At 58.9% G+C, this 15,351-nt stretch overlaps 1 protein-coding gene across 2 annotated transcripts; it reads left to right on the forward strand.

Annotated features, from left to right (window-relative positions):
• Nucleotides 1–2,724: 2,724 nt before the first annotated feature.
• Nucleotides 2,725–15,190, forward strand: CACNB3 (calcium voltage-gated channel auxiliary subunit beta 3). Of its 2 annotated transcripts, none has more exons than XM_003988623.4 (13): nucleotides 2,725–2,874; nucleotides 9,941–10,063; nucleotides 10,280–10,402; nucleotides 10,850–10,965; nucleotides 11,193–11,257; nucleotides 11,477–11,496; nucleotides 11,695–11,775; nucleotides 11,977–12,035; nucleotides 12,206–12,315; nucleotides 12,619–12,770; nucleotides 12,973–13,068; nucleotides 13,198–13,347; nucleotides 13,806–15,190. In XM_003988623.4, exons 1-13 carry the CDS (start codon nucleotides 2,833–2,835, stop codon nucleotides 14,118–14,120), a joined length of 1,452 nt encoding a protein of 483 aa, XP_003988672.1. In that variant the 5' UTR covers nucleotides 2,725–2,832; the 3' UTR covers nucleotides 14,121–15,190. The 2 variants fall into 2 exon arrangements, with proteins under 2 accessions (XP_003988672.1, XP_003988671.1); XM_003988622.5 differs by lacking the exon at nucleotides 2,725–2,874 and adding an exon at nucleotides 5,551–6,295.
• Nucleotides 15,191–15,351: the final 161 nt, after the last annotated feature.

The raw sequence follows: 15,351 nt of genomic DNA on the forward strand, positions 1-15,351 counted from the left end.
GATGGAAAGCCAGCTCGAGATCCGTAGGGCAAGCCCCTGGTGCAGAACGCGTCTGCACAAACACTAGCCAAAAGGGTTAGCAGAGGCCCTGCCAAATATCCTGAGGTCCTAATGACCTGGGGATCTGGGAGGTCACAGAATACTAAGCCAACCCCAGAGAGAAGAGATCAAGGCTGCCTGCAGAGCCCTGAGGGCCTGTGTGCTGGAGCTGAGGACCTGAAGGGCCCCTAAGGCACGGCTCCCAGGAGCGCATGCAGTCTAGAGTTCCCCTCTAGCAAGGTGCCAGATACAGTGAGGTCAGAGCCAGAGATGGAGGACCCAAGGAAGGCAGAGTGGGGAGCAAGAGGGTGTGCATCCTGGACAGGGCCCAAAGAGTGATAAGCCTGCTAGTCATCTCACACAGAGGGGGTGGGAGAGGACAGTTCTCGGAGCCTGCCGCCTGGGCTCCCAGCTCTAATTCTGAGGTTCCTACCTTCTCTCTGTGACAGAAGGGAGAGGGGTGTGGTCCAGCAGCTTGAGTGAAAGTGAGAAAAAGTGCAGAGTGTGGAGCTGTCCGCTGCACCTCAGATTCCTCCTGATAGGTTCAGAGAGAAGTCATTGGTATTTCTATTTTAAAATAAGGGGAGGAGAGAGAGGTGGTGTTCTAAGCAGTAGGTTCTGGGAGAGTGGAGGGGGGGGGAGGAATGGGGAAGCCAGGGACAATTGCTTGCCTTGGCCAGCACCCCCACCCCCCTTCTATGGAAACTTAAGCTGCCCCAAGGCCCAGAGGAGCTAGTCCATTAGCTGTGGTCTGGGGGGGAGTGGCGGGGGGGGGGGGGGGACACACGACTTTCTCCCTTCAGGTCTTATTGCCAAATGGAAACCAAAGCTCTGCTCATCTATTAAAGCCAAAAAACAAAACCTATAAAACCCACCATGCACATTTTAATAACACACACACAATCTCTTTATCTCCTCTGAATAGTTGAAGCTGAGTGACTTGGGGGTAGGTGGGTGGTACGAGATCCTTGGACCCATTGGACTAGACCACAGAGGGAGGGGAGAAGGTGCCCTCGCAAAGCACTTTCCAGGTTAAGTCCAGCCTGAGGAGGAGCTAGGGGTGGAAAGAGGAGAATTGGTTCTCCCCAAATTAGCTCCCTCTGAAATGGGGACAAGTAGAGGGTCAGCTGAACACACAGAGAGAGAGAGAGAGAGAGAGAAGTCTTCCAAGATCCCCAGGGGATGGGAGGATTGGGGGAGGGGCTCCAGGACCCCCCCACCCACCCTCACCAGGGGAAGGGATGTAAAAGAAGGGCTGAGAAGGACGGTGGAGCCCCCTTGATCTTAACGGTTCTGCTGAGGGGAAGTTAGGGACTCCTGTCACTCAGCATCAGGGTGGGTCTGTCTCGGAGAAGGGGTCGGCCTCCCCCTCCCCTTTAGCTGCAGTCTTTGGTGTGGAGAAGAGTCCAGCCTGGGGGTGTTGGGGGTGTGGAGGGACCAATGAGAGACCGATCCGCTTAGAAGGGTGCAAGGAGAGAGCTGGCCGGGGCTACACCCCTGCTCCCCCCTACCCCGCCAGAACTTGGGCTTGTCCTGTTTGACGTGCCCGCCGAAGGGGGTGGAAGGGGTACTGACCCGAGCAGCAGTCCCGCGACTCTGTACTCCCAGCTGCCCAGGCCTGGCCGGATAGCTGCTGGGCTCAGCGGGGGCGCCCCTGGAGACCAACATGGAGGTAGGAGCTGGGTAGGGCCCCAGAGAAGCCAAGTGTCTCAAAGGAATCCTACGGGGTGAAGATAGAGTGCAGCCTGGAGTCCCATACTGGGGGGTGGGGGGCGGAGGTGGGACCGCAGTTCTTGGAAAGAGGAGAAGGAGAGGGGTTCGTCCTAGGCTTGGGGGGGGGGGGTCTGGCTCTGAGCTGCGCCCCCTCCGCTCGGACCTGGACAGCGCCTCCTGCTGGGAGGGCCGGACGGCAGCCGGTCGACAGACAGGACCCCCGGCGGGTGCCGCCACCTGGAGGGCGTGTGCGGCCACCTCGCGAGCGAGCCTAGGGGGCGCTGCAGCCGGGCGGGGAGGAACCGCCTCGCCTAGCCCTGAGCCTTCGCGGGCTGAGTTCGGCGGCGCCGGAACCCAGGAGAGAGGAGAGACCTTAGAGACTCCCGCGGGCGCTGGACACCCAGGGTCTGGGCCGGGGACGGGTGGCTGGACGTGGCTTTCCCGGACCCCGGGGTAGGGGGGCGCCTTGCCGCGGGGGCTAGTGAGTCGCACACGAGCATTTCTCCCTTGGATCCTGTCCCCTGCTGAGGTCGGGGTGGACGCCGCCGCCGGGAGCGCCGGCGCCTGGTTTCCTACGGCGCACGGAGCAGGGGCCGGGAGGGACTAGAACCTTCCGCCTAGAGCTCCGGGGTCCGGGCAGCCCCTTCTGCCTGCGGCGGTGGGGGGCTCCAGAGTCCCTACCTTTTCTGGGGGGCCGGGTTGAGGAGGAAGGAGGAGGCGGAGAAGGGAGGCGAGAAGTGGGGATGCAAGGACAGTGGGAGGCACCCAGATAAACAGAGAACAGGGACCGTAGAGAGGAGGAAGAAGAGACGGAAATGGAGAGAGCAGGACTGAAAGGTGACTGGAGAGGGAGAGTGACAGAGGCGGCGAGAAAGGAAGGGAGAGGGAGGGAGAGGGAGGGAAGGAGGAGGAAAGGGGGAGGGAACCCGGAGAGAGGGACACGAGCCGGCAGCGAGCCCGGCGGGCGTGGGGCGAGGCCAGGCGTGCAGGCGGGAGCCAGTGTGCAGAGCAGCGCCCGGGTCCTGCTCCCGCCTCGGAGCCCCTGGCCCGGGGGAGGGGGAAAGACCGCTAGCCCGGTCTATGTCTTTTTCTGACTCCAGTGCAACCTTCCTGCTGAATGAGGTAAACGCGGGCCCCCTCCCCAGTGGGTGGGAGGAGAGCCCCACTCCAAGCTAGGAGGAGGGCCCTCATTTGGGGGAGACTGCAGTGATGGGGAGGGAGGAAGATCGAGGAGGTGAGGCTGAGGGTGGAAGAGGCGGGCAAGAAAGGAGGGAGCAGTCAGAGCTGGCAGCTTCTAAGCACTGGGATTGGGACGGGAGGGGAAGACTGCCTGGGGAGCCAAAAAAGGAGCTAGATGAAAGGACGGAGATGAGAGGGATTCACCAAGCTCCCCTGGTGCCCCTTTCCAGGCTCCCTGAGGGCGGCCTAGCAGCTAGAATGCTGGGGGTTTGGGCTTGGTCCATCTTAAAGACTGCTGAGGAGAAGGACTTCCCAGAGGTACTGGCTCCTGCCTCAGTTTCCCCATTCAATGCAGAGGGATTAGGATCTGCCAGCTTCCTGGTGCATTTACAGGAGAAGCTGGAATGTATTCCGGAGGCTCCCAAGTACTCCCACTCCCAAACTTGGTTATTCAGGCTTCTCCCCGGTGTCCTGCTTCCATACCTTGGGTGCCAGGCAGCTACCAGCCTAACAGCTCTCTCCTACAAGGGAGGAGAGCAGAAATCCTCTTCTCCAATCCTCGAAACCGTTTTTTGTTTGTTTGTTTTGGGTTGGGTTGGGATGGGGGTTTTTTGCCCTCAGCTCTCCTCTTATGCTCAGCCCTGGAAAAGACAAGAGGTTAGGGGCCACGTAGATACTGACAGGCACATGTCTTATTTCAGGACAGGAAGTTGGCATGAGAACTGGAGCAGGCAGGTGTGGGTGAGATAAGAGATGCAAGGGGGCATTGAGTAACGACTCAGAGATAAGGGAAAGAGTGCGGCTCTGAAGCTCCTGTAAGACCCAAGGGATGGGCCCAGGTATGAAAGCTTGAACCCGTCTCCGGGGGGGGGGGGGGTGGTTGGCACGGCAACTCATGCTTCAGAAGCAGACTTGGACACCATTGTCCCAGATGGGGATGAAAACAACAAGGTGTGTGAGGAAGGAGGGACGCTGATGGCAGGTCTGCTGTGTAACTACAATCCCCAGGACCCCCTGGTGGCGGAGAGAGTCACAAAAGGAGAGATCAGGAGAGTAGATCCAGGGATGGGAAGAGAAGCAGATGCCCCAGCAGCTGTCGTCATTGGAATTATCACCCAGGAGAGAGCGCCTTGAGAGTCTTATTCTTTCACACCTCATGGCTCCTTTCTGCCCTTCTGGAAAAAACAGAAGGAACTGAAGAGGCAGAGAATAAAAGAGGAGGAGACAAGGAGTTCTGAGGAACTAGAAAGAGGGGGCACAGAAGTGAAAAGACAGTGTCTGGGAACTGGCACTACCAGAGAATCCAGCGTATAACCAATCCCCAAACGGTGCTGGACTCAGGAGAGAACTGTGAAAGCCGACGGCCTCCCCCAGCAGTGCCTGGCCAGCTTGTAGGGCTCCAACAAAGTTGTCTGCCAAATCCAGCCGCAGGAAGATGCTAAGCAGGGCTGGGCTGCACCACTCACAGGGGCAGACAGACTAAAGGCAGGCTAAAGATAGTCTTAAGATGAGGCCCCTTCTCTCCTTCTTTCTTGTCAATGGAGCATGAAAAATTGACATAAATGGGGAAGCCAGTTGGGTTAGGTGGACTTCCTCTCTCCCATGCGCAATGCTTCTCCCATAGATCTCGTCAAACTGGGTCAGCTTTGGTTTTCTGACTCCCCTGTAGCTCAGGAAGGTAAAGCAACGAACAGATTTCCTGATTCACCCTCCTGGGTGTGAGAAACAGGGACTGGAGAAGGAATGAGCCCAGAAAGGCTCCAAGTGTAACCCTCTTTCTAAATCTCACATCCCCCTCGTGGTGGAGTTAGGGCAGGTAGACAATCAAAATTCAAAGGAATAATGTTGCTCAGGAGATGGAAGAAAGGAGGGAGCTCCAATGGGTGGATCTTTGGGGAAGTTTATCCAAGATAAGGGCTGCTGCTCTGTCTCTAACCTCACATCTCAGTTCTCCTTGGAAGGAAACTGGTACAGCGTGGTACTGTGGCTCCAACCAGGATCCCGGCCACCCCACCCCCATCCTTTCTCTAAGGAGGGAATCTGGCCTTACACTAGTGACTCGGTAGTCTTGCCCTTAACCCTCCCAACCCCAGTGTGGCCGGTATCCCACCTTCTGTTCCAGCCCCGCCAATCCCTGTACCTCCACCCTCCAGTTTCTCTCCCCCTCCCTTTAGGCTCACCTAAAACAGCTCCTCCCTCCCCCAGTTCCCACGGATGCCTTGGCAATGCATGGCACAGTCCTTGGCAAGGAGGCGAGCAAGGGAACCCCCACCCCCACCCCAGTCCTGGCCAGACTAGGATGGAATCTAATCGCGCAACAGGTGTGGGGCGGTCGGACCCAAAACCCCAGTTGCATGGGTTGGGCGACGTGGCCCTTTGCTCCAGGGTCCCAGCACGGGGGGCCGGGGAGGAGGGGAGGAGCCCGAGCACCTGCTGGGGTAGGGGCTACTTTCACGCATTGGCTTGGGCTCGCCAAACCCATTCCTCCCCAGTACCACTGCGGAGGTTTCTTTCGGAGTCTCTGGGCCGCCAGGGCCTAGACACGCGGCCCTCTCACCTGGGGCCCCTCCCCCTTCTGCCGCCCGTCCCCAGCCCCCGCCCCGCCTCTCCGATCTCCCCCAGTATCTCCAATTTCCTGTCTCCCCCTTTCCTCTCTCTCTCTGCCTCGATCCCTCCTTTCTCTGTCTCCGGCCTCTAAGCCACCTGCGCCCTCGGCTTTCACGGCTTGGGTCCCATCTCCGCGCCCCCTCCCCTCCCCCGCTCCAGCCCTTTGTTTCCCGGCGGAGTATTTCCTGGGTTGCTGAGCGTCTCTGTCTCCGCATCTCTCCTCGCCCCGCCTCCTCCCAGCCTAGATCCGCCCCGCCCGCAGTCTCTCCTCCCCTTCCTCCCCGCGGCCCCTCTGCCCCATAGGTGCTTGGGGACCCACCTTCTCCCCGGCTGCGGGCCGGCCACCCTCTCCAGGCCCGGTCTCGGGCTCCCCGGGTGGCCGGCGCCCCCCGCCGCCGCCCCCGCCTGCTCCCGGGGAGGGGGTCAGGTGGGCGGGCACTATTGTTGTAGGAGCCGGCGCCAGATTCCTCAGCCGCGCTCGGGGTGGGACCGGCAGGGTTTGGGGGGGTGGGGTGGGGGGAGCGGTGATTTGAGCTCCGAGCAGCTGGTCTTCGCGGCTCGCTCTCTCCTTCGCGCTCTCGCGCTCTCCGCCGCCGCCCGCAGGGCTGCGGGGCTCGGTGGCATCTCTCGGGCGCGGCCCGCTGTCCTCGCCCCTGCCTCCGGGCTGCTCCCGCCCCCGGCGCCGCGCGCTCCCCCCAGCCCGGACTCCCCCATGTATGACGACTCCTACGTGCCCGGGTTTGAGGACTCGGAGGCGGTGAGTGCCCACGGTGAGGGTGGGGGTGGGGAAGTTGGGGTGACTCCTCTTCTCCCTTGGACCCTTCCCCCGTTCATTACTTTGAAAAACGCCTCAGTGGAGGGGCAGGGCCAGTAGGGGGGGCGCTCCTGAAAAGTGGGGAGATGAATTTCCATGCCCAAAGCTCCCCAGGACTCCAGTCCTAGACCAAGGGGTATCGGGTGTGCGCATGGCGGGGGGTAGTGTGGGGGAAAGGCTCGAGCAGGTGGCCCCGAAGCCCAGGACCAAAGGGTAGAGGGAGGAAGGGCTGGAGACTGAGGGCATAGAGGCTGTAGAGAGGGCACACGCAGTGTCTGGAGTTCCCAAAGGAGGATTGACTGGGTCTGAACACAACAGCTACTGGAGAAGCTGAGGCTTTGGGGGAGGAGGACAATTCAGACCTATGCTTCAAGTAAAGGACAAATTTAGAGAGCCTGGGATAACAGAGAATCAGGTACCAGCCTCAAAAGGATCATAAACTTGAGGACCTCCATTACTCCCTTCTGCTGCCCATCCCTGAGCATTGCCTTATTTCCTCACCCTGCCTGCAGCACAGCTTCTCTCCCAGGCTGGAAACTAGGCACCTGGCACATGGGTGGGCCAGCTGACTGAGCCCCATCCATTCCACGCCTCCTGCTGGGGCGTCCTCAGAGCAGTGGGCTTCCTGAGCTCCTGCTCAGCATGGAGGGCCTAGAGGTGAGGCCAGAGGGGCTGAGGGCCTGGGGATGGAGAGGAAGCTCTTTGCTCAGAGAACCAGGCAACTGATAAATATTTAATTCTCCTCTTTGCTTTTATCTCCTGACCCACTGAGACAAATCAGCTCATTAGGCAGTGATTCCCGGAGCTCAGAGAGCAGGGAGAGTGCCTGGAAAGATGGGGCAAGGATGGGCAGCAGCTTCTCTGTCCCTTCTCCGAAACATGCTGCATGAAGGTCTCCTTAGGAGAGGACCACTAGATGGCTTGGAAGGGGTCCCCGATAGGTGTGGAGGGCAGACCACTCTGGTCAAAGGGGGAGTATTTGGGTTTTCTCCCATCTCTTGCTGCCAGGCCCACGATACATGAGTTCTAGGGCTCAGGATAGGCAGCTCTCAGTCCTTTTCTGGGACTGGGCTCCTGCTGGGCCCAATTCCCCATTGGGCCTCTGGGGCTAATTACATTGCAGCTAGAGCAGATGATTTTCAAGGCTCTGGTGGACACCTCTTTCTGACAGTTGAAGGGACAGCTGGCATGGCCCAGGGTGCCAAGGTGAGCTTGAGAATGAACCTCTCGGAGGGGCTGGAGGGCCCTAGAAGGTTCTTCCCGTCCCTGGCAAGAAGGCAAGGGCTGTTGCAAGGTGAAGACTGACATGTGGATGTGTTGGGGGCAGCCTGCTACCCCCTTGCTGGCTCCCCACCCCTCTCTGGTTCCTGGATCACCCTCCCCCCGCTTCCCTTTCTCTTGCCTGGCTCCTTGCTCTCCCTGAGGCCCCCTCTGAAGCAGTAGGAGGGAGATCAGGCTCTAAATAAATCCACCGGCTCATCTCCCTCCTCTTCTTCCCCCGTGCCAGGCAAGAGTGGAGCTGCAGCCTGCCCACACACTCACCAGGCAAGGGGGGCACCACCAGGGCACTGTGCCAACTCCTGGCAGCTCCAAAGTACTGGGCCTCTGGCTGTTTTGGCATAACAGGGGGTGCGGGAGGCAAGACCCCAGAGCACCCTTGGCAGGGCAGCCCTGGCCTCCCAAGTGATACCAGGGCACGAAGGAGGACTTGGGAATAATGGAGAGGGGGTTCCGTCGTGAGCACAACTCCTTAAACATTTAGGGGAAGATCCTATGATTCCCATTCTGAGGTGAGAGGCCAGGTGACCCAGATGCTCCAGGTGGGGACATTAAGATTACTAAATTAGGCCAAGAGCCTGTGGAGCAAAGGTCAGAATCCTCTTCCTGCACAGGCCTGGACATCTAGAAGGCATCTGATACCTACTCATCAAAGTGAGTTGTCATCCCGCCTTGCCTCTTCCCTCCTTTCCCATTGGTCCCTGCTCGCATTAGACAGCTGTCTCCTGTGCCTAAGACCCCTGAAAGGAGGTCCCCCCCCCCCCACTCTGTTGACAGCACAAAGGTTCTTCCCGAGGCTCAGCCGCTCTTTCTCCTGCTGCCAAGCCAGCCTTATTTTGTTCTCAAGAGAGATGGGGAACAGCAGGCAGACTCTACTCCTCTATAAAATGAAAGACTTTTTCCCTTTGTGCTCTCTTCATGCCTTCCATCTACCACAGACATTGTGTTTCCTTAGGCTCAAGGCTCCGGGCTGATATCAAGCTGACCAGCCCTCTTGCCGATGCTGGGGCTGGGGCCGAGGGGCAGGGTGGTACGTGAGTTTGTCTTCCCCACTGAGACTCTGGCTTCTGCTGCCTTCTGTAAGTGCTCATGCACAGTGAGCTTGAAGGAATGTTCCTCAGCCTGAGAACATTCTAAAACCTACACACACACACACACACACACACACACACACACTCCCACATGGACCCCTTAGCCAGACTCCTACCTTATCTCTGCCACCTGCACTTCAGAACTGATGGAAATGACGCTTCAAGCCTCTGATCATAAAGAGTGGAGACTGAGACAGAAAACAAAAGATTCCCTTTCCCCTAGTCTGACAGGGAAACCCAGACATCCTGACTTCTGTCCTCCTGTCCTAAGGTCCAGCTTTCCTTCCTCATTTGTGCATCTCCCTCTTGGTGAGCTCTACAACCCTCCAAACGTACCCCCTTCCTATTCGCAGGACTCAGAGACTCTCCCGGCTCAGGTTACTAGAGACCCTGTCCCTACATCCCCAGGGTCCTCCGCTGGGTTGCCTGGCAATGACAGCGCCTTCCTTCAGGGCTGATATCCCCTTGGGGAAGGGCTGGGGAGATACAGGCCAGATGGTGTGGCTGAGCCTCACTGGGGCCCAGGGAGACAGCTTTGTGTTGCCTTCTCAGTCTGTCTTGTTTGCTGCCCACACCTGGCCAGTTGCCCCAGCAGGTGTAAGGGGAAAGAAAGTGGGGGTGGGGAGAGAGGAAGTGACTTCCAGGAGTTGGCAGCACCGTGTCTTCCTCTTCACCCTGGAAGGGTAGGCACCTGGGGAGAGGCCTGGGGAGAGGAGATCGAAGGGGGTAGATGGCTCTGTCCTGACACCCAGGAGAGAGTGCCACGCCAACCAGTGTCTCTTGACTGTTCCCAGCTGACTGTACTGCTGCCACGCATTTTAAAGGGATAAGGCCCAGGATGCTTTGCAGGCTGATGTGAACAAGAGGGCTGGGTCTCCTAGATCCAGAATCATCTCCAATATATCATCTGCAGTACGTCTCCCTTCACTCTGCCCCAGAGGCCAGGGTAGAGGAGAGGAAAGGGAGGAAGGAGGAAAGTGACGGCTCTGTTCAGAGCCGCAGTATTAATGGGCTTGTGGGGAGGGGCCCCAATCTTAGCACGTATGGATTGGGCTGGCTTTCCTGCAGCCCCAGAGGCACTGGGGCCCTTCTCAGGGAGATGAGAGGGACCACCGGGGTCCAGCACGGACATGGACAGGCTGGGGTCAGTGGAGCCTCTGCTGTAGGATTTAGAGGATGCTTGTAGTGCCCAGCGGTCACAACGTCTCCCCCATGCCAGGGTTCAGCCGACTCCTATACCAGCCGCCCATCTCTGGACTCAGACGTCTCCCTGGAGGAGGACCGGGAGAGTGCCCGGCGGGAAGTGGAGAGCCAGGCTCAGCAGCAGCTTGAAAGGGCCAAGGTATCAACTTGGGCTGGCAGGCTAGGCTGGGCTGGGTGGAAACTTGGGCTGGGTCCTAAGTCCCCAGGGGTCAGTGGGCAGGATGCTCATGAGTGTGAAAGAGTGTGTGTGTCATGGGCGTCCCGTTGGGGCCTCCGCCCTCTACTGATGGGGCATTGAAACTAGAAGGGGTGCTGTGAGGCTCCCCTCATTTGCACTGATGGCCAAATTCCCTAGCACAAACCTGTGGCATTTGCTGTGAGGACCAATGTCAGCTACTGTGGCGTACTGGACGAGGAGTGCCCAGTCCAGGGCTCTGGAGTCAACTTTGAGGCCAAAGATTTTCTGCATATTAAAGAGGTGACCAACCCCAAACCCCAAAGAGGAGCCACCTAATCCCCCTGCTCGTGCCCTAGCTCCCCTGCCTCTTACTTCAGTCTTAGTCTATAAACAGGTCCCCAGACTCCTCAGCTCTTATCCAGAACACATACCCATACGCCCCTCGTATCTACAACCCAGTCCCCAGGGCCTCCATCCTTCTGAGACCTGGCTTGGGCCTCAGTCTCCATACGTGTAAAGTGAGCAGTTAGATGAGTTGCCTCTTAGGTTACCTGTGACATCGGTGATGCCTTGCACTGAAATCTTGGGTGGCTCAAACCTGGCTGCCCTTCCCTCTGGCACCTTCTCCTGCCCTCCTCCTTTTGTGCTGCCTTCCTCAGACCGCTCTCTGAATGCCTCCTTGGCTCCTTCACATTGAAGAGCCAGGACTGAGGCCTGGGCGCCTCCTCTCACCGCCCCTTCCCCCAGAAGTACAGCAATGACTGGTGGATCGGGAGGCTAGTGAAAGAGGGTGGGGACATTGCCTTCATCCCCAGCCCCCAGCGCCTGGAGAGCATCCGGCTCAAGCAGGAGCAGAAGGCCAGGTGAGAGCAGGGTTTGTGACTCAATAAACGTACCCCCAGACACATGTACTTTACCTGCAGCACGCATTAACACCGCACAAATATGAAAGCCAACACGCATAAATACACCTGTCACACACATGCGCCTCCCTCGCTAGTTAAGATGTAAGGAAATGTATACGACAGTGAAATAATGTGTAGAAAATGCATCCACACAGAAGCTTATTGACCTCCCTTTCTGCTCTCAGGAGATCTGGGAACCCCTCCAGCCTGAGTGACATTGGCAACCGACGCTCCCCTCCGCCATCTCTAGGTAGCCTCCCCCCAACCCACCCATCTTGGGTAGGTGGGTAACTAAGACACAGGGAGAAAGGGAGCTTGTTCCCAGGTGAGCTGTGTGGGAGGGGGTTGGTGGAGGGACGAAAAGAGCTCGGAGAAACCCAGTGTCTCCCTTGGGGAAGGGAATAAATACCATGCCCCAGGGCTTTTCCCCCTTCACCAACTTTAATCTTTTATTTCCTTTTCCAAAAAGCCAAGCAGAAGCAAAAGCAGGTGAGTCAAGGAAGGGACCTGGGCTGGGGGGGCTCATGGCTTATGGCTGTGGGGACAGGTTTCTGGGCAGTCCTTATTGGAAGGGCAAGAGAACAGAGAGGGGAGGGAGCCCAGAACTTCTGGATCTGCCCTGCACCAGTCAGGCATAGGGCAGGCGACAGGGCCATGGCTTTGCCTGACCTTGGGTCCATTCTGCAGGCAGAACACGTTCCCCCCTATGATGTGGTGCCCTCCATGCGGCCTGTGGTGTTGGTGGGACCCTCTCTGAAAGGTTATGAGGTGAGAGAAGGCCCCTGACCCCAAAGGGTTGCCTCTACCCAGCCTGCCGTGGGAAGACCACAGGGACAGTGGGAGGGGTGTTCTACCCCCACCAGGTCTGGGTGTGGAGGGGGCGGGCTCCAGGGCCATGCCTAGGGAAGCTGCCCCTGCGCAAGAGGGCCCCAGTCAATCCATGCCTTTCCCCTCACCCCTGCCACCCAGGTCACGGACATGATGCAGAAGGCTCTGTTCGACTTCCTCAAACATAGATTTGATGGCAGGTAAGTTGTTCTGGCCTCAGGTGGCATGAGAACCAGGGAGAAGATCATTATCTCCTTCCAGGTGCCTGTAGCAAGGTCTTTTCTAAAGAGAAACTCAGTGGGACCTGGGTAAGGAGAAGCCTAAGGCTTGGAATTTAGAGGTGGGCTGTGATTCTCCACCGCCACCCCAGGATCTCCATCACCCGCGTCACAGCTGACCTCTCACTGGCAAAGCGATCTGTGCTCAACAATCCTGGCAAGAGGACCATCATTGAGCGTTCCTCCGCACGCTCCAGCATTGGTGAGAAGTCCCGGTCTCCTGCTTCTCCACCCACTCAAGCCTTAGTGAGACCCTTTCCCCTGCCTCTCCCTTCCCCGGCACCTGCAGTCTTGCCCAGCTTCTCTACCCGCCCCAGGACTGGCAAGAACCGCCCCAGTTTCCCCGGTTCTCCGTTTCACTGCTTGCCTGCACCTTGATGAATATACCCTCTCCCTCCGATTCCTTCCCGTCCACCACCGCGGAGCGCTCCCACGGCCCCCACAGGACTAAGAAGTAGGTGGAGCCCCGCGGTGAGCGTCATGGCCCACTTGCCCCCTCCCGCAGCGGAAGTACAGAGTGAGATCGAGCGCATATTCGAGCTGGCAAAATCTCTGCAGCTGGTAGTGCTGGATGCCGACACCATCAACCACCCGGCACAGCTGGCCAAGACCTCCTTGGCCCCCATCATCGTTTTTGTCAAAGTATCCTCACCAAAGGTACCTCAATGGCGATGGAGGAGGCCCACGGGGCTGCCCTCCCAGAACGCGGTACACCTCTGCCTGATCCCTGCCCGAGGGCTCCTGAGTTCCCTTTTCCTGCTGCCCCCTTCTGAATCATCCTCACCTGCTGCTGATGCTGTAGCACAAGTGGGGGACATGCCGGGTTCTCTCTAGGCCCAGCCCTGCCCTTCCTCCTCAGGTCCTCCAGCGTCTCATCCGCTCCCGGGGGAAGTCACAGATGAAGCACCTGACTGTACAGATGATGGCATACGACAAGCTGGTTCAGTGCCCACCAGTGAGTGCCTGGGTCAGCTACTCCTGTGCCCACTCTAGCTTTTCCAGGGCAGGGGAGTGAGGGAGACGGGTGGGGGGGGTGCTGCTACCAAGAGGCAGCCGACGTTCCCCCTCTCCCTCTCTTCCCCAGGAGTCATTTGATGTGATTCTGGATGAGAACCAGCTGGAGGATGCGTGTGAGCACCTGGCCGAATACCTAGAGGTTTACTGGAGGGCCACCCACCACCCAGCCCCCGGCCCTGGACTTTTGGGCCCTCCCAGTGCCATCCCCGGACTTCAGGTACCCGTTTGCAGTGGGCACAGGTGCTCAGGCTGAACCCGCCAAAGTATTGCCTGCTCCTGGCCCAGGCGATTGTCCTTGGCCTCCAGCTTGAAGGCCAAAGGATCGGAGAACTCAGCTGTGCTATACAGAGCCAGGGCAGATGGGGGAAGGAACTTCCTGATGAGAGAGGGAATAAATCAGTGAGGTGGCTAATCAGAGGTTACTTTTCTGGGTTCAAAAGAAACACTCTCTTTACCTTAGTCTGTCTTGACAGCAGAGCCTGAATTTTGCAGGAGTCAAAAGCTCCCGTGTTCCATGTCTCACGTGGAAGATGCCTCTCCCTCCCTCCTTGCACTGTTTCTTGTATCCAGGAGCTGAGAGTCGAGGGGGCAGAACGGCCCCCACCCAGTTAGAGGTGGGAGGGAGGCCAAGGCGAGGTCTGCCCTGCCTACTTAGAGCTGTCCTGTTGCCCCCAGAACCAGCAGCTGCTGGGGGAGCGCGGCGAGGAGCACTCGCCGCTGGAGCGGGACAGCTTGATGCCCTCAGACGAGGCCAGCGAGAGCTCCCGCCAGGCCTGGACAGGGTCTTCGCAGCGTAGCTCCCGCCACCTGGAGGAGGACTATGCGGACGCCTACCAGGACCTGTACCAGCCTCACCGCCAACACACCTCGGGGCTGCCTAGTGCTAACGGGCACGACCCCCAAGACCGGCTCCTAGCCCAGGACTCGGAGCACAACCACAATGACCGGAACTGGCAGCGCAACCGGCCCTGGCCCAAGGACAGCTACTGACAGCCTCCTGCCGCCCTACCCTGGCAGGCACAGGCACAGCTGGCTGGGGTGCCCACTCCAGGCAGGTTGGAGTTAGACTGGCGTTAGGCTGGCACTAGGCTCAGCCCCCACAACCCCCTGCCCGGCCCCAGCTCCAGGGCTGCCTGTGGTCCCAAGGTTCTGGGAGAAGCAGGGAGCCAGCCCCCTTACCTCCTGGGCACAGTGACCCCCGTAGGCTCCCATTCCAGGTACTAGCTGCGTGTGCTGCACCCCCGGCACCTTCCTCTCCTGCACAAGAAGCTGCCCCACCGGCAGTGCCCTCAGGCCAGGATCCCCTTAGCAGGGGCCTTCCCGCCAGACTCAGGGAAGGGATGCCCCCTCAGAGTGACAAGAGGGTGGGTGTGGGCAGCATGGCATGAGGAAGAAACGAGGCCCCTGAGCAGGCCCAAGTCCCGACAGTCGAGGCACTCAGGGGTTGTGCTTGGGGTCCGAGGTCCTCCGCTCGCCTCGCTGCCACACATTAGAAGTGAGACAATCAGAGCCCGACAGGGTGGTACTCCCGTCCATCAGCTGGAGTGGGGCATCCAGACACAAGGCTGGAGCAGCAGGCAGGCTAGGCCGGGGCCAGAGGCCTCACAGCCGAAGCTCCTGCAGGGAAGGGTTCTCCTCGCCTGTCGGGAAAGCTTCTCAACATGTGACGGGACCAGAGACCAGGAACACGGTCACCCCGAATGGCAGACAGGAGCCAACCTGGACTGGGGGGTTGGGAAGGGAGAGTGTGTATAGCAGAGGACGTATGGAACAGCTACAGGGGCCTCCTCGCCCCACTCATTTTTTGCTCTTGCCTCCTGTCATTTCTGTTCTTGGCCCTCATGCCTCCTGGGGAACGTGGCCCCGACTTTATTTGCTGATTCATAGCTGCTGCTTGTTAAGTTAGGGTTAGGTGGGGAGAGAGAGGACACAGTGGACAGCCCCCAGCGGCCCTGTCTACCCGACTACCCTTGCCTTATGGCTCTAACGTGTGACCTACAGAGCATGTTCCACAAGACCCCCCACCTCACTGTCATCTCTAATAAACACCATGCACAGTCCTTCAGGCTCCTGTTCTGTGTCTGCCGGCTCAGGTGGCCAGGTTCCTCACGGCGCAGGCCAAGTCTAGAAGAGAGAAGTATCCCGGCCTCCTTTCTCTCACAAAGGACCCGCTGAGTGGGAAGGGCACGAGGACAGAGCTGCGGGAAGGACTGCACTCCTG

Source organism: Felis catus, chromosome B4, assembly GCF_018350175.1.
Source record: "Felis catus isolate Fca126 chromosome B4, F.catus_Fca126_mat1.0, whole genome shotgun sequence".
NCBI classification, from domain to species: Eukaryota; Metazoa; Chordata; class Mammalia; order Carnivora; family Felidae; genus Felis; species Felis catus.